This window comes from Aulonocara stuartgranti (assembly GCF_965226115.1).
Source record: "Aulonocara stuartgranti genome assembly, chromosome: 10".
Lineage (NCBI taxonomy): Eukaryota > Metazoa > Chordata > Actinopteri > Cichliformes > Cichlidae > Aulonocara > Aulonocara stuartgranti.
In genome coordinates, this window is record NC_138946.1 from 18,500,233 (window position 1) to 18,518,585 (window position 18,353).

At 40.7% G+C, this 18,353-nt stretch overlaps 3 protein-coding genes across 5 annotated transcripts; 1 reads left to right on the forward strand and 2 right to left on the reverse strand.

Moving 5' to 3' along the window:
- Window positions 1–41: 41 nt before the first annotated feature.
- Window positions 42–2,883, forward strand: fgl1b (fibrinogen like 1B). The gene is made up of 9 exons (XM_082549651.1): window positions 42–540; window positions 653–739; window positions 922–1,195; window positions 1,373–1,532; window positions 1,664–1,761; window positions 1,910–1,998; window positions 2,085–2,210; window positions 2,336–2,400; window positions 2,542–2,883. The coding sequence occupies exons 1-9, from the start codon at window positions 535–537 to the stop codon at window positions 2,720–2,722; spliced, it is 1,086 nt and encodes a 361-aa protein (XP_082405777.1). The 5' UTR covers window positions 42–534; the 3' UTR covers window positions 2,723–2,883.
- Window positions 2,884–3,726: 843 nt separating this feature from the next.
- On the reverse strand, window positions 3,727–9,682 carry thsd1 (thrombospondin, type I, domain containing 1). The gene is made up of 8 exons (XM_082548941.1): window positions 9,058–9,682; window positions 8,204–8,328; window positions 6,965–7,359; window positions 6,277–6,877; window positions 5,986–6,147; window positions 5,459–5,879; window positions 4,817–5,354; window positions 3,727–4,699 (listed from the first exon to the last, which is right to left on the reverse strand). The coding sequence occupies exons 2-8, from the start codon at window positions 8,253–8,255 to the stop codon at window positions 4,067–4,069; spliced, it is 2,802 nt and encodes a 933-aa protein (XP_082405067.1). The 5' UTR covers window positions 8,256–8,328; window positions 9,058–9,682; the 3' UTR covers window positions 3,727–4,066.
- A 1,122-nt stretch (window positions 9,683–10,804) lies between these two features.
- Window positions 10,805–18,311, reverse strand: vps36 (vacuolar protein sorting 36 homolog). 3 transcript variants are annotated; one of them, XM_082549994.1, is made up of 15 exons: window positions 18,221–18,311; window positions 17,691–17,881; window positions 17,417–17,485; window positions 17,250–17,320; window positions 16,016–16,130; window positions 15,830–15,919; window positions 15,160–15,246; window positions 14,541–14,573; window positions 14,287–14,364; window positions 13,919–14,053; window positions 13,708–13,773; window positions 13,547–13,611; window positions 13,073–13,157; window positions 11,332–11,408; window positions 10,805–11,186 (listed from the first exon to the last, which is right to left on the reverse strand). In XM_082549994.1, the coding sequence occupies exons 2-15, from the start codon at window positions 17,784–17,786 to the stop codon at window positions 11,105–11,107; spliced, it is 1,149 nt and encodes a 382-aa protein (XP_082406120.1). In that variant the 5' UTR covers window positions 17,787–17,881; window positions 18,221–18,311; the 3' UTR covers window positions 10,805–11,104. The 3 variants fall into 3 exon arrangements, with proteins under 3 accessions (XP_082406120.1, XP_082406118.1, XP_082406119.1); XM_082549992.1 differs by lacking the exon at window positions 18,221–18,311 and adding an exon at window positions 18,054–18,138; XM_082549993.1 differs by lacking the exon at window positions 18,221–18,311 and adding an exon at window positions 17,982–18,002.
- Between the last annotated feature and the right edge of the window lie 42 nt (window positions 18,312–18,353).

Sequence of the window (18,353 nt, forward strand, 5' to 3'; positions counted from 1 at the left end):
CCTACACTACAGTTTGCACCTTTCCCGTGTTTTATACCATTGCATATTAAATATGTGTAAATATTATAACTTTAGTGTCCTGGGTAATGTTCACCCGGATGCTCTGCTGTTCATGAAATTACTAAGAAATCATATATTGCATTACTTTATTGCTCGAATTAGTGTTTGAAGTAGGACATTTATATAAAAAGAATGTAATTTTTTTTAGGAATAATTGTCTCCCCCCAATAGATCACTGTGTTATATTTAAAAGGCAAACCCCACAAGCAGCGCTTCTGGTATGTAAATGGAGCTCTTTCAACATTTTCGGTCAGTGAAGCTATTTGCAGCTCTGAGATCAGCTCTACTTTCAAGACAATGCGATGGTTTATGAAGGAGCAAGCACAAAACTGACCTGAGTTCAGTGTTTGACGAGACCGTTCTAGTCCGAATCCTCTAATGTGAAACATGCAGACGCCCAGCCTATAAATAATGCTGACAAATTTTAGGGGAAGAGAACACTGAACCTGAAGAAAACAAGGGAAGCTTTGTGAAATGAAGGTAAGGCTTGTGGCTTCGAGATTCTTCAGGTGTTTAAAAAAAGCATTTAAAGTTTTGGATAACTTTTTGATTTTTCTTAAAGTTTTAATCTAAATTGTCTTGTTTATTTTAGAAAACGTGGTTTTTCCTAAAAGTCATGCCAGTGTTGCTGTTCTTGACTCTGCTGTGCCCAGTCTTGGTCTCCTCTTCACAGCCGTCTGTATGTATCTACTCTGTAACAAATATTTTCATTTATTTTTGTATTGACTGTGAAAACTGAAAATGTTTGCCTTAAATTGTGTTTTTTCTAGATGTGTAGAAAAAAACTGTGATGCATTACTTGCTTCCTCTGTGTGTTATCAGAATAAAAACAGAGGTATTTTTTTCCTTCCTTATTTTAAGGCAACAGACTCGTGCGGGCCTGAGTTTGCTGTTCTCAAGCGCAGCATAAGGAAACTTGAAAATGGTCTTTTGATCAGAAAATGGCAGGTTGAGCACTTGCAGACGCACAAATACTTCCGTCCGTTTCAGCCTGCTGCGTCTAACAGCAAACCTCAGGCTGATTCAGACCCCGATTCTGGTTTAAACCACAACAAGAGCGCAGCACTAGATGGACTGGATATGACGCTGACTAAACCACTTCCACCGACAGGCAGTTTAATTGTATATGATAAAGGTAAGAAAAGCGCACTATGTTTGGTGCAAATCTACAGTGCATGACGCATTTTTCTATTTCTAGTTCACTGAGTTTTGCACATGCACAGCTATTTTTACTTGACATGCAACACAAAGTCAAAATGTCAATGTAAGAACAATAATCAGCAATCTCTGAAGCATTTAGTCTTTCTTCTAGACTGTTCTGAACTGTTCGACAGACAGAGACCATCAAGCGGTTTCTACCGCATAAGACCCAAATTACATCAGGAGCCCTTTTTAGTTTACTGTGACATGGATGATGGAGGAGGGTGGACAGTGTTTCAAAAACGCCGGCATGGAAGAGTTGACTTTCACAGGTAATTGTGCAGAAGAAGTAGCCCACAGCATGTGGGTGGAAGATCCCACAGCCTGTCTATCTAGTATGATGCTGATAAAGCTTGTGGGGTTTTCTGTTTGAAGTCAACTGCCAGCCTACTTCTCATTTCAGAGACTGGGTGGACTACAGAGATGGCTTTGGCGACTTCAAACTGTGGAATGACGAGTTTTGGTTGGGCAATGAACATATTTACTCTCTGCTCTCAGAAGGTCAGCAGGTCACGTTATGCACTAATGCTTCACATTAGACACCCAGTATGTGTTTTTTCATTCATATGTTGCATTTTAAAAAGTTCTATTTCCTGTCTTATTAGCTTCTCCTTTACCAACTTTACTTTGTGTCTTTTTTGTGCTAAAGGTAAGAACCTTGTGAAGATCGATCTTATGGATTGGGATGGACAGAGAAGCTATGCGTTTTATGACAACTTCAGGATCACCGATGAGGCTGTGAGAAAAACACTTTGTGTAGCTTTTCCTTAGAATCATAAGTATAACGATCCTCCCAGGAAACATTGTTCTAATGCTCATTCCAGGATAAATATCGTCTTCAGTATGGGCAGTACAGTGGGTCAGCGGGAGATGCTCTCAGTGGAAGCAGGGGTGTGGTGGAGCAGTGGTCTTCTTGCCTCAGTGGCATGCATTTCAGCACCAGGGATCAGGTTAGTCGCACATCTGTCAAAACCATTACCACTCCAAGATGGCAAGTTGATGTTTCACAGCACGTCTAATAGACTACTCATGTGCAAATGATGAATGTGAAAACACTGATGCCGGTGGTTGACAGGATAACGACCGGTACCTCCAGGGAAGCTGTGCCCAGGAGAATAAAGCAGGTTGGTGGTACAACAGGTGAGGCTGTCACCCACCCTTTCTGTTTCATGATGAGTCTGCATCACTTCAAATGTGATTATGAAGTTTCTGTCCCTTCACCGGGTTTTGTAATTTGGAAAATTTACCTTTGACATTGTGCCCTTAACTTCTGATCTACAGATGTCATGCAGCCAACTTAAATGGAAAATTCTATCGCAGAGGGAAGTACAAAGCCGAGTATGATGACGGTATTGTTTGGGGGACCTGGAAAGGCCTTTGGTATTCACTTAAACACACCACCATGAAGGTGCGGCCTCTGGTTTTCCTAGACGCCGTGGGCAGTGGAGCGGGCGAAATTTAAAAACCTAAACGCTAAAAAACAAAAACAAACATTCTTTGCCATATTTTAATTTCTCCCTTTGCTATTTTTCTATCAAATATCAGTAATACCGTATTGTATGCATTTCTTTCTGTAAAGTGTCTATTAACCAAACACTAAAATAAACAGCATTTCATCCATAACACCTCTCTGATGTTCATTTGATTGTCCTCAAGCATAGTTACAATGGATACAACTGTGTAATTTTCATTACATATTTGACACTGCTTAGATCTCACATTAAACAGTGAAGCTGTCAGGATCTGGAGACTCGACTGGAAAGTGCTATCAGGCACCTGAGTTCCTTGGTCTCCACCCCTGGGCGGAGCCATCTCCCTGCTGCAGTACTGCACACCTGAGACTGATTCGGGGCAATCAGGTTGAGGATTTAAGGTCCCCTCAGACTCTCCTTCACCGCCAGTGCGTCAAAGACCTCACGTTGGTATTGACTCTACGGCTTTTCACGCTCTTGCCACTTTTTCATTGTTAACCTTGGTTTCATGTGCATTTCCTGGACCTTCGTTGTCATCGCCCTCAACCCCAGCTCGCCTTACCTGCCCTCCAGCCTCACTCACCACCTTGGACACAGCGGAACTCAGGTCTGCCAGCCGTTCCACTACTCCCCTGGACTACCACCGCCTCTCCCTGAAAGCGAGATTCACGCCGATCACCAACGCAACCGCTCCGTTCCCGTCTCAACCTGCTAAATCCCCGTTCACCCCCGACCCACGGCTACTTCGTTAGCAACTCCTTGTCACGAATTCACTGGTTGACTAAATAATAAACACTGCAAAACGTTTGAGCCGTCTCTGTTTGTGGTTATCTGCAATCGAGTCCAATTTAGCTATCGGCCCGTGGCCATTGTGACAGAAGCAGTGTAGCTGGTGCGGTTTCAGTATTGTAGAGTACTGTAATTGCAGAAGACTTGGCAGCACTATAAAAGAAACACATACAGTTATGTGGAAATAAAACTAGAGCATTATCTGGGCCTAGGTATTGATTTTAAGAGTGCATTTAGAAAATGTGACAGGTTTATTGTACCAGCTGTTGAAGTACAGAGGAGAAATGTATTTCCAAAGTGTGTTAAAAATCTCAGCAATGGCATACAGTGAATTAAATAAAACTTTCAGTCAGTAATAATATTACAAAATATCAAAACAAACCTTAAAAAATTCCAAACTAAAGTCAAAAATAAGAACTTTAAAAGATAAACATATAGAGATAAATCTAACATTACAATACATAGGTGGGTACAGAGATGTAGGGTGAAGGGTAAAGAATAAATGTGATTTTCAGTGGCAGCTTTTCTCAGCTGTCGTTTGTGATCTACTCCTCCTCCCATACATATGACGAGGACAGATCTAGATCCAGCATCTTTTGTTCTGCCTCGCTCAGCTTGTAGGGAGAGCCATCACTGCTGGTGTACTCCTCAGTCACGGGCAGAGAGTGGCAGCGACCTTTCCTCTGGTCTGAAGATGAAGCAGTAAAGCTGGAGCTGCGCTTGCGCCCCTTGGCTGCAGAGTTGGACTGAGCCTCCTTTAATTTCCGGGCCAGGATGTTCCTCTGAATTGGTGAGGGGCCACGACGATTCCAGTTCTGTTCAGCCCGATCCAAACTCAACTGGTTCACTTCCTGAGAACTAACAAGTGCTGCGGCGGGACCCCCGATCCCTGAAACTTGGTCACTGTTTTTTCTCCTCTCTGCTGTGCTATTAAAGTCAGATTTACCCTGTGTCCCAGATGCTGAAATTGTGTTTGTGTTGGTTCCAGCATGTTTGATTTCATTAATGTGTGAAAGCACTGGTTTCTCTGTCCAGGGGTTCCTCTGGTCACTTTTCTGTAATCTGGATCTAGCCCACTCTGAAGCCCCATGCTCTGGAATTGGATAAGAGCGATATGGCTGTCTCTCCCACCCTCCTTTGCTCCAACAGCTTCCTTCGGGAAGAGTCCGAGATCCCACCTGGAAAGGACATAACGGTTAAACTTGACCATTCGTGGCACTAAAATGTTTTACAGCAATAATAAATAAACAAAATAAAAAATAAATTAAAATCATACTAAAGAGTATATAAGTTACCTGGGTCAGGCTTCTTTCTCTGAACTGTCTGGACTGTGAGAAGGACGGTAGCTGAGGTTTGGCATCATTAAAACTGGAAGTCCGTCGGAAATTTGGATTCTTATGACAAGAGTTTCCCGCTGCTGCATGTCCTTCTCTGAAACCTGTTAGCCCACTCCTCTCTACCATCTCTACCCAGTCAGCAGTGCGGTCATGCCACTTGGAGCTGCTCCTACTTGCGTGAGCAGCAACAGGAGGACCTACGATCAGTTCCACTCTAGGACTCAGTCTGTCCGGTGTGGCCCTAAAAGTTTGTGGTGGTGGTTCAGAAAAGGGAGCTGCAATGTGAAAATTCTTGAGTTTAGAATCACCCTGTAGACCTAAAGGGGAGGCAGAATGAGCAAATCCAATCGGTGTAGGAATGGGAGAGATGGTGGGTGAAGCAGATGTGTCTACAACAGTGTCATGGACAGGGCTGGAAGAGACATGGTACAGCTGTGTAGCCTCCTTTAAGCCCTTCTTCTTCATCTCTTTCAACTGTTGTTGTGCCAATTTGTACCTAGGCAAAAAATAGTTTCCGGTTTATTGTGTGTGTGTTTTTTTTAATAGCTGTGACAAAAAGGGCGACATCTGGGATAGAATATTATAAATTTTAAAACATACCCAAATATTGGTGGAAACACCTTCTGGCCAGTGGGAGATAGTCTTTCTGGGTCCTGTGGGAGTGGTATCACCACGGTCTGTGAGAGAGGTTGACTTCCCAAGAAAGCCCCATCTTTTTGGGCTGCAGCCACACCCACGCCCCCTGAAGGGCTGTGAACATCAGACAGGCTGGGTCTTTGTAGGCTGTGCCCACAGATGGAAGCCTCATCTGAGAGCTTGCGCCCTCCAGGAGAATGCATGGAGCTTCTCCGGACAGAGCTGCACTGAGGGCTCTGGCAAAATTTTCTCCACACCGTCACCACAACAGTAGCCATAATCACAGCCAGACAAAGGGAGATACCAACTACCACAATCATGTTACCGCCCAAGGGTGCAACTCCAACCGGTGCAGGTGAGAGAGATGGAGAAGGAGCTGGTACCACTGGGACAAAAAGAAAAACAAAGTTTGGACACAAAACTGAAGAGAAAAAGCTTTAATCTAAGATACTGAAGTTTAGAAAGAGCAAGTTAAGGGTAAACAAACTCACCGACACAATCCTCTAATGAACACAGGGACTGCTCCTTGATCATGCCAGTGCACTGCATCCCTCGCACACCTGAGGGCAGTAAACACTCACGCACTCGTTCCCTCACCCCTTCTCCACAGCTCACGCTGCACACACTCCACGGCTGCCATGGCCCCCATGACTCTGCAGGATGCAAGGAAAGTGTTAAAACACGATAAAGCAGATTAGTAGTTTAAAACCTTTAACTCTGCATTGCTACATAAATTCCCTCCACTCCAATACACCAAAAACACACGGGCTAAACAATCTCACCTGCACTTTTGTAAGCCACCAGACACGTCTGTGCTGGACTGGGCGAGCGGCTGTAGTTGAAAACAAAGCGAAAGCAGTACTTATGCCTTCCCGGGTAAAACACGGAGCAGTTGAATTCAGTTTCATTCTCTCCCTGAGTCAGCCAGTTAAAGGCCAACGGGGGAGAAGTGGGCTCCTCTGCAGATGAAGCAGCATCACTATACAGTAATACTTTCCCATTGATGTGAGCACAGGGCGGGGTGATCAATTTAACAGTCATAGTGCCCTCACAGCCACTCTTGTACGCATTGGCATTTTCCACTAGCAGCTTATAGGAGAAGATACGGGACAGGTAGAGCGGTCCAGAGCTCTTCACCTCCTGTGCTGTGTGAGGAGACTGTAGAGCAACTCTTATGAAATCTCTGTCTGTGAATGGGAAGGCACAGGACAGTTCAACACTCTGAGAACGGAGGGGTTTGATTGGGATTCGCGTGAGGGCTCGGACCTTGTTGATGCTCTTATGACCTATTTGGTTGTACTCCATGTAGCTGACTTCTAGTGAGAGAGCAGAATCAATGCCGCTGGAACAAGCCTGAAAGTGTTCATTAGTGGATATCCCAACCTGAAGAGAAACAACAGAAGAGAAGTATGATAATTATTTATGGTCATTGTTTTACAGCAGTATATACTGAAATGTTGTTTTTATTGCCTGAAAGGATCCAGAGTGGTTCCCAGCTCTCTCCACGGCAATATGAAAGGTTGGCCAATGGACTTGTAGTTCTGAACTCCACCACCAGGTAGTGCTCTCTATGCTACTGCCCTCTGTGCTATTAGTAGGGAAAACAGTGGAGATGCTGGTTTGTCTCAGCAGGAACCGGAAAGTTCCTGCGTACGGGAAGCAGGAGCAGTTGAACTCCACCCTGCCAGCCGGTTGATTGTTGTGGAGAGTCTTGGTCAGAACAGTGGTGTTGCTTTCCGTGTTGACGAGAGATAGGCTCCTTCTCCGGATGGTGCTGCTGTTGGATTTTATGCTGAAGTCCACAAATACACTGCTGTTGCTTAGGGCAGAATGCAAGGAGGGCCAGATATTGAGCCCTGCAAAAGCTGCAGGAAAGAAAACACACAAGTAGATGTGAGAAAGACAGAGAAAGGAAAAAGAAAATGTTACACATTGTTCTACAAGTGGTGAATACACCTTCTTAATATGTCCACAATGGGTAAAATTAAGTCTGGTTGTAGTTAACCATTAATGCATTTATTTAAAAAAAAATCCAGATTTTCCAAGCATGCAAGCAAAGTTTTACTGTACCTAAAGGTTGTTTCTAGTTCCATTTTGTTAGGTAAATTAATCAGAATGATAAGCTCAAGTGTGAGTTAATATTTGTGGCTGTTTAAAAAAATACTAGGAGTGTATGGGTCTGTTCATTTTTGTTGGTAATTTTACAAATTGTAGAAGGTTTTCTAGTAAAACTTGGCCTCAATTGTGAGTTTATAAAGCGTCAGTTTTGACAACACATTGTAACCATAATTTATAACAACGTGTCCTATGTGTAATTATAATACTTTTATAAACCTCTTATACATTTCCCTTATCCAACATCAGATATATTGCCCAAACAACGACAAAGTATAGTTTTTTGCTCAGAACGACAGAACAAGCTCAGTGGAGTCCACATTAACAGGTTCAAAAGCAGTAAAGTATAGATATCAAACAGACAAAGAGTTAAACATGTTTGAGTATATAAGCCAGGAATCAGGGTGCTATTAGTGGGGGGAAACGCACTAGTAGCATGTTATTTTAAGAGCTATTGTGCTCTGTATTGTGTAAATCCTGTTGTTGGGACCTCACATCCTCACAAAGGAAAGCGGGTGTCTGAAGAGGCCACGCATTAGCCTCGTTCAACAGTCAATTAAAATGCAGTAAGATGATAGATTTGTAGAAACTCACCATATCCAATGAGCACTAGCAGGAAGGACAGCAGTGAGACAGCCTGTGGCATTCCGATACCTGTGCCTCCTTCTTCTCCAACACCACATGATCGTCCTATTCCACCATCACAACGCTGTAAAAAGCTTTAAATGGGGAAATCATAGAACAATAAAACAAAAAAACCAAGAAGATAATCCACAGAGAAGTACTAGATAGCAGTTAAGTGTGTGTACAAGAAGCTGTGCGCTCTTCTGCATGTATGGAAAACAGGAAGGCTAGAGTATGAACAGTGAACATGACTTTTCTGAATTTACACTGGCGTCTTCCTCTTCCTTTCATCTTCACAATGGGTATGGGGAGCTGCCACCATCACACAAGAGAGGTTTCAAAAAAAAGAAGGGGAGGGGGCTTTGTTCATCACAAACATGTAGTAGGCTGAAGCCAAACACTTGTCTGAATTGATCTATATAACAAACAATGTATATATATATATATATATTTTTTTTTTCAAAAACCGACTATTTCAGACTTTTGAAGTCAGAGCAGAATCAGAAAATTTACTACTAGTTATTATTTCCATCATAAAGTCAGCCAAACTTCCAAGCAAATACAAAGTTAAGGTGGAGCCTGGTGTTTGCTTGTTTTTAACCCCCTGCTCATACTGTGTAGCTCATTTTGGTGAATATTTTCAGGATATGACTGGTTTTTAATCCGCGAATAAACACAGCGCCCTTTGTATGCGCAATACCTTCTGATTAGTGAATCTAAACCTTGATTTTCAGTCTAGATTAGCATGCATGGTGCTTTACATAGTGACTCTAACCCTTTACTGTTTTGTGTAGTGCAGTCTGATTAAATCAAATTGTACTCACGTGTCTTGAAGACTCAGAAAAGTATGGTTCCTCGACGCTTTCCCCCGCACAGCACCCACAGTAACTGTCCCTCCATATGCTCGTTGCGAATTTCTTTTGCCAGATAAGCTGCTAATAAATTTCACTGACAGTCAGGGGGACAAGTATGACAGCCCCACGAGCGCTCCAGAGGCGCGCGCTGGGGTTCAGAGCGCGTGAAAGAGATCCGCTCAGTAAGGTCAACAAGAGGGCGTATTATGTTTGCGACAAACTCCCTTTTCCTCTCAGAAATTAGACACGCAGTTAAACGGTTTACGACTTAAGTCTTAAATATTATCTGCCTTGAAGCTTCCATTTAAGAAGATATTTAAAAAATAAAGAACGTTTTGCGTCCAAAACGACTCTCGCCCTTTTTATTCCTGCCTGAGATTAATAGCAGGTAAAATGAAGCAGTGAGAAGTGGAACTGGTTCTAACGTGCTTTAGCTCTGGGAAATTTCATGCTAGATGAAAAAAGGCACAAATGAAAGATACATTTCCTGCTCTGGCAGTTAAAGGATCGCATTGCATTAAGTCTATCATTCCAAAGATCGATATCAGTTTTAACAGGCGCCCGGATCATCAAAACATTTAAGATGGCAGTGCCGCAGGAAAAATATGTGAAATTCAACATAGGGATCTGTAGTTCAATACTTTATGTGACAGTGTGAGAAAAAAAATCTAACGTTTTAATCAGTATTGTATAGTAAACTATATATGTCGTTTTTCTATGATTAACCAATTAGAGTTAAAAATAAAATAAAATAAAATAAAATAACATAAAAGCACACCAAATCATAAATTATGCAGAAAGCCGTAGTCAATCTCATTGTAAGAGCAACTGGACTCATGTCGTGCGGTAAAATGTTCACCTAACCTAAATATTGTGCATGCATCCCCAATTATGAGAATCAGACCTGCCTCGGCTCGGCTCGGCTCTCGAGACTTCCTGAACTAGTTGAATTCATCTATCAATAAGCGGGCCACATGGCAGGGTAATCTAATCAACTCTGCAGACCTTCATTCTTCCTCTGGCGAGAGTCCACACAGAACAGGAAACCTCTCTGGAGATGAAACGTTCATGTTCACAATGGGAACAATGAACTTTTCTATTCTGTTTGTTAAAATACTTTATGGTGACAACAGAAGCACCATTCTAACACTACTTGTTGCCATAGGCTCCTCATTCATATGTAGTTACTTGCTATATGGTAACTGTGGGTGAATATGATAAAGTATTGTTTTGAAAGATTTGTTGTGCCAGTTGATCACGTGCTTAACTTTGTTTTGCCTTCAAAACACACACTCTGGTATTTGTCTAGCACAACTTTCCTCTGAACTGGGACTGAGTATTACTCACATGCACTCTGTAAACTGGATTGACAGGAGACGCATTTTAGTCTGTCTTGTCTGGTCTTGAATTTACCCAAAGCTATTACACTCACAGGAGCGTTTGCTGGGAAAGGGACAGGAACTGATGTTGATGGACTAAATTAAATGACCAACAAAAGATGCAATGTGGAGCAGGTCATTTGGATTAATTGAAACCTGGGCATCTATGTCAGCAGGGAACGCTACAGTCCCTAACCACTTATTATATATTTTACTCTGGAAAATGTCATTAGCGATGGTATTTTTCATAACAGAATGCTTTGGTTGCATTGAATAGGTATACCCGACTTTTCCAGAATGAGTACATTGTGAATGAAAACAAAGTATAAAACATAAAGTGCCGTTTTTCAAAAAGCATTTATTACCAAACACACCCGATGGTCACTCTACCAACGAGAGTGGACCTGAAGCTTGAAACATTTTGAAAACAGTCCAGTATCGCTCGTAGTTCTAGATAAAAACATATCTATAGGTGGATTCACAGTGCTCTATTATAATCAGAACACCAAATGGATACATACATTGGATACATACAGCATGTATGAAAAGTACAGCACCTGTAGAGGTCAGCTGATATAGTTTTTTTTTTTTTTTAAAGAAATCATCTGTTAATATATTCCACTTTAATTGTAAACAGGTTAAAATAGGTTTGGGTAGAATCTTAAACCCTCAACAGAGTCATCTCTACAAAGGTGGCCCATCTTCTCAGCCAGCAACAACCTGGACATGGGGAGTGAAGAAGGCAAATAAATTACAACATGACAAACTGCAGCAACAAAGAACTATAAAATATGAGACACAGACAAGTATTTCACACTTCTACACCATGACGATAAAGTAAAACTGACTGACATGACTAACTTACCGCTCTTTTGACAGAAGAACAGAGAGACCCAAGAGCTTTGCAAACTCCTCTGCAGTCAAGGAGCCTTTCTCTGACACCTGTCCATGACAGGAAGAGATACAGAATTGGTTATAAATGTATCGGTTTTCTCTTAACCTTCAGAAAACGTGTAGTTGAACGCTTGTTCACACTTGTTGGAGCAGTGTCTGTACTGCACAGATTGTTCTTGGTTAGAAGAAAGCAATTGCTACTTATTCACCTTTTTTTCTGTGTTGAAATAACTCTCTGTTGACCAAAATCAGCTTAGTTTAATGCAACCCATAAATCAGTATCATAGATTAGATTACCTAGTGAAGTCATTTAAAGGAGTAGCCAACTTAGCCATTTAGTATTTTCCTAGCAATAACAAGGTTAGACAACTTGCAGTAATTTCCCTGAAGTTGGTAGGGATATATATAGAATTATACATTTTTGTGCTATAACAAAGAGTTCATGTTAAAGGCTATGCTGTGCTGGGAGAAGATCATTTGCTGACATTAGTGGACTGAGTTTTTAAGCTTACTCTAGCCAGTGTTTTACACTAGCTTGCAGTGTGGCAATAAAGGGAGGAACTGAGTAGAGTCTAACCAATATCAGAGTTTTTAGACCAATACCAATACCGATATTTGATCATTTAAAAATCTGATATACTGTCCAGTTTTTTTAATTATTCTGTCAGACACTCAAAACATAAACAGATTTCCCTAACATTTGTTATCTGTAGTTATTAATTTACTTGTTTGCCCAATTCTGGGCCGATCAGCTGTTTGTTGTGTTTGTGGTTCCAAACATACATCGCAGAACGCTCTCCGGTGAACGAACTGTGCAAGCTCAACACTCATAACATGTTTGAATAGTGTGTCTTTTGTCTCGTCTTTAGTTAAAAATAAATAAATCAATCAATTATCAGCCATTATAAATGCTGACCCTGATAGATCAGCAAATAGCCAATATCACCAATATCGCCACAACAGCTCATCTGGCTCCATCTCAACCTCTCCTCTAATGCCCTTATACAGAACTACAGTTCTTATCTAGGCAGCCCATCATATGCTTTCTCTACAGCCACACACAGTCCTTCTGATTTTCTCTATAATTCTCCATCAGGACTACACAGAACAGTTAAGGGTTAGACCCACTATGTAAAGCATCATGCATGCTAATTTTTGCTTTCTGATTCACCAGCTGTCCTTCATCCATTCTCCCCTCCTTCTGATTTTCTACATTCATCAGCTCCTTCCATCTTAGCACACTCTCTTCGCTTTTTAGCACATTTTCCATCTCTATCCTTACTTACCCTAACCTGCTGCACATCCTTTCCAGCTTGGCCTCTCTGTCTAGCAAATATATACAAGTCCTTTTCCCCTTCCTTTGTGTCCGGCTTCACTTAGTCAAATGACTTAGGCAATTATGCTATGAAGCTAACGATATGCTCCCAATACGCCTGTCTACTTTCTTTATTTCCTTGATTATCCCAGTTTTTTCTTTGCTAACCTCTTCCTTTTCATGACAAAATCATGCCCCGAGTCCTTTAAAAAGATGCCAGCCAACATACTGTTTTGAGCAAATAAAAGGTTGTTACATGTAAATTGCTTTACATTCCTATTCACAGCACCTTTAAATTATTTAGTTCATTTTGATAAGTAGTGGAATGTGATGTTTAGTCACCCTAAAGCATGATAACGTCACAGACTGTATTATGATTGTAACAGTTAAAGCTTACATTGTCCAGTGCTGAAGCTATCATTTCCTCTTCACTGTGAGACTGCAGCTGGACCACCATCACTCCGCTATCAAACACACGCAACCTACACACAAGATGAGATATGAGAAAAAAGGGGTTAAGTGTGCATGGAAGGAATAGAGACCAGTTTTAGGGTTTTAGGCTGTTTTATTAAATATTATAGACAGTTAAAATATGGCAACTAGCTTGTAGTGCTGGGATCAACTTTGTACGCAAACAGTAAAACAAGCCAGTTTTTTGGTTTTTTTTCTGAAACTGAGAAGTAACAGGAAATGACAGCTGCGGAGGCCTGGACAGCCCTTCAATCAACAGGAAGCCTGGCAGGAAGAGCCTGGCCTTTGTGAAGTGGGCACCAACCTAGCACTATAGTAACATAGCCTGTCTCTATTCAAATTAATTTAGTGCACACCTAGTTTAAAACGGAATACAAAGACAAATGCAACACAAACTCACCTCAACGGGAGCTTCAATGACTCAAACATTTTACACGCATTCACCAAATCTTCTGGAGATAACAGCTGTGGAAAGAGGAAAAAAAATAACCAAAGATGTTTGTGTGTAGTGTGGAAGTACAATGTTGTGTTACAGTTATGTGTGCATTTTCGAAGAATTACCTCCATCCCTCTAGCACGATTGACGAGACAGTACACCTCTGTAAGAGCCATCATACCTCCACGTTCCTGTGAGAGTGGGGAGTGGGAGAAAGAACGTGAGAGAAAGAGGATCATGAAGAGAATAAAATAAAAGCAAGTAAGTAAATATAAAAGGTATCTCTTTTTTTCCTGTTTCACCCCCCACCCCCCAAAAAATAAAAATCACACCCACCTCCAGAGGGGCCTGCAGCATATCCCCCAGTTGCTTAGCCAGTTGCAGGTGATAATGTGTACCGGATCCATGTGTTTCTCTGGTAACAGGGTTAGCGATACCCATGCTCAAGAGGTATGCCTTAAACCGTATTGTCTATTGAATAAAACACAAGAATAAATAAAAAACAAGCTGCTAAAAAAGTTATTTTAGAGTCACAATTTTCTAAAACGCTAAGGTAACCGTATCATGCAATAAAACATGTGTTGTGTTAAATTTGTGCGATTTGTGTGATTCAATAAGATGTGAGGAGGATTACAGTACAGTGACTTGAAGGTACAGATATTATCCTTCATGTTTCTGTCTCATCACATCAGGAAACTCTTTACCTCATCTTCTGTTATGTCTCCCTGCTTGTCTTTGATCTTGTTGGCTATAGATCTGGAGAGCTCCACCATCTCTTTGGCCTGTTAGGAAGAGAATCATGAAGAAAATCCCACCAAGGAAATGAGTTTTACACAGCTCTGCTATTTATGATTATATAAATTTACACATTTGTCAGTGGATAACTTAAAGCTTCCCTAATTCTGTTATAACTCAGCAACTATAGAAACATGTAAACATGAAATGAGAGCTTCCTTACCTTCACCATCAGCTTACTGAGGTCCTCAAAGGCCTGAAAAGCAGAGACTGAATGAGTAATGGCTTTCAAAATTGTTGACAATTAAATAAACCACAAAACTTCCTGGCTGCAGATATAATTTAAATGTCATTCCACAGCAAACCCCCCACCCCTGTAGCTGGATATAAAACATACTTCCTAACTTTAAACCCCATTTTTGTAAAAGCTATACTTGCCATGTATTTGTATCTGTCATTTGGATTAAATTAGTATTTTTAAATACTGATATATCATATAATGTATTCAATAGAAGTTATATAAACAACTTTCCAGTTGCCTTCCAGAGTGTCACAGTGGCTGTGGTCATCTTGCTTTGCAATAACGTCCAATGTTGACAAGTTTTTACAGAAGAAAAAACTAATAAAAAATGTAAAAAAAAAAAAAAAAGTCCAAATCCAAACCATATTTATTTTAAAATATATTTACAGTTAATTTAGTCAAAATGACTTTGGTTAAATACAAGACCTCAGCTAAGGGTTTCAAGGAGATGGCGATGGATTTTATCCATAACTCTGCAACAGAGAGAGTATACCATAATTCCAGTTCTGGCCCATTTCTCACTCTTTATTTTTCCCATTACCTCAGAAATGTTTTTGTCTGTTTCTTTCCTCTTCTCCTCGATCTTCCTCTCAATGCCAACAATCCCAACTGCACGTGTCTTTCCTGCCTACATGACCACAAAGGAAAAGAAAACACACATAATCAAGTTAAACACGGGCAACTTGTCTCAAAGGACAAGGAAGGACAAAAACAAACAAAAGAAATCCAGGAGGGAACTCTTTGTGGTCAGTAGTTGTTATAGTACATACGTTAATTTTACTGACCATTATCCTGTTCAACAAAAAATGAAGTAATGTACTTTTTGGAGACACATGACCTAATGCAAGTGGAATGACTTCTTGCACTAATTTCTGTGAAACATTAAATCTAATTTGATGCATATTGATACTTAAAAAAAACGTTGGAAAAATCTAAATGTCAGGCAGTAATTCTTACTAATTGTTAAAAACTGAAAGGTACAAGAATTAAGTGCCTACGCTGCCATCATGTGGAACATATCTTACACTGACAGTGATTCCAAGCTTCATTTTATCATATACTGAACTGTTACGGTACATGGAAGTTGCGTTTATACGCTGGTGAGTGAAAACAATGTGCCACCTACACCTACAAATCCCCATAAACATAACAGAGCACAAAGGACAGATGGTTATCAGTGAGGAAACACGGTGTGCTCTTTTGTTTCTAACCTGAGATCCAGTTCCTGTGGGAATGGGCTGTGAAACTGGTGTATTCTCCCACCTTTTCTTGGTCATCTCTTCAGTGAGCCTCCTGTAAAACTGCAAGGAAAAACAACAAAACAGAGCCATGTCAGTTCCAAGTCATCAAAAAAAAAAGCAGTACAAAAAGTGAAAATGAGGAAGTTGAATCACTACCTCAATCTGCCCATGTTCCTTAAAGGATAGCTTGATGTAAGAGTACTTGCTGTATTGGTATGGACCTGGCTCCTTGTTGGCAGGTACTGGATGCAGGTGGATCACTATTTTTGCACTTAAGAATAAGAAAAACCAGTAGTTAGGAGATACATATTTTCTTGTACTAAATTTAAGTTAGTGTATTTATATGTTCTCTGTGAAGGTTCTCCGTCATCCAGGTCATTGTAGTCTAAGGAGCTTGGAAAGAAAAGCTTCTGGTCTTCTTTAAGTTTCTTGAAGGGAGTCCCCATCAATTGCTCCTTACAGGATTTATTAGTTTACTCTCCCCATACTTTTTTATTCTGTAGCTGTTACCACATCTATTGATGTAAGAGTGATGCTTGCCTCTTTCAAAGTACAACTAGTGAGATCATCATGTTTTGATCTTTGTTTTCACTACATATTTAGTAGCAATGGAGCCTAGTTAGCTCTCCTATCTTGTCCCTTTTGTCTTACTTCTCTCTGTCCCTTTGAAGAAGTGAGGCTCCATAAATATTAAAGAGGTACATATTATTTCTAAGTTGCAGTGAATAGACAGAAAAATAAACTGTAGAAAACTAAACAGCAGAAAGAAGAAGAGAAATAACAATTTTAACATAAAGCAGTGACACACTCTGTAGCCTGATCAACCCTGGCATGGCCTCCTTGGATGAGGGTGTCTAGTGATAATAGCCGAAATGCCTGATGAATCCAAAAGTTTACTACTGACGATGTGTCCCAAATTTTAATATGATAAGATAGATCAGATCTCTAATTTCTAAACCAAACCAATGAAGAAAAAAAAATGGCAGATTAGCTGGTGTAAAAGACCAAAAGTTGAGGCACACTAGATGTGTGCCGCTGGTAAAGTTTCTGGGCTGCCTTTACTAATAACAGCCATCCCTCAAGATTCTCTCCATTTAAAGCAATGCATTATCAGGGATTGTAACATCTAGTCCTTTTACTGAATCAGTAAGGGGCAACACAGATGCTATTTATAATAATTTGGCAGTTGTCTATCCTAAATAATTTAGACCTTTTGCTCTTTATCACACTATTTATGTACAAAATTGACATGATGCAAACAATAGACTATTGAATAAGTAAACATTAGGACTGATATTCACAATGATTTAAGTGCATTCCTGATAATTTTTAACTGTCTTTGTTGACCATTGCAGTGTGCTGGAAAAAAAATGTATTCAGCAGTGTTTACCTCTTTCCTATTCCTGCAGCCTGCTCCTCAAAGAAGATGATCTGTGACAGGGGCATGGCGATGCAGCATTCCTGGAGACAGCAAAGGCAAAAGGAGCCATCATATCAGCAATAGGCACCAGCTGGCACACAAGGTGGGTAGTTAGGGTGTGTTTAATGCTCCCTTACATGATTTTTGATATCCCTCCAGATTAAACGATGGGTGCTCAGCAAGGTAACTCCGAGATCCAGCTTAGCCTGTACAATGACACGAAAGACTTGACGTTACTTACTTGCGCAGCTTTCCGAGCTACAAACACTCCCCACGGTACACATGCAACCACATAAAGCAACAACTCTTCATCAGCATCTGACATATATGGTTTTTGTAACAGTAATATGGTGTAAGTTTTAGCCACCGCGTTGTTGGACCAGGCTGTTAAATCACAAAGCAAAACGATACCTTATCATCACCGTCATACAGTCTGACACCTCGCTGCTGGATCACTAAAGTTTCGTTTATTTCTAGGAGCCCATTTGACCACGAAAACCGGTCCATTTTTAAGAAAAGCAAGAACAATTCAGGTCGCACTTCACTTCTTCTCCGGTAAGACTCATCCTATGTTTTCTTCCTGTATGCTGTTCAAAATTCGCCTGCGACAAAAACCAAAATAGATATTATAATATAAGCTAAAGTCAACTGAACTCACAAATATATTGTTTATACATTAACTCTCTTCATTGGTGATGTTACCCCAGTTAACTGTAGCTTTGATATTTTTTCTCTAACACTTTTGCTACACGCTGTATTTTTTAAACTAGCTACCTCTAAGGGGTCCTTTCAGTGTTGACGTTCACAGCGCCAGCTGTCAGGAGCTAGCAGGACTGCTATCTTCCCGGGTTAATTTGAGATTTTAAAATATATATTTTGACATTTTTTCACTCCTATTTAATAGATCATCAAAAAATGTAACGATGATTGAATGAAAACACCTGCAAATATTTGTTTCCGGGTGTCTAGTCGTTTCTCTAGTTGCGCTGTCCTCCGAGTCGAGTTAGCTGTAGCCCGCTAGCTTGTTGTTAGCTGCGGGCAAATCTGGTACAGACGGGTTCTGCTCTGCAGACT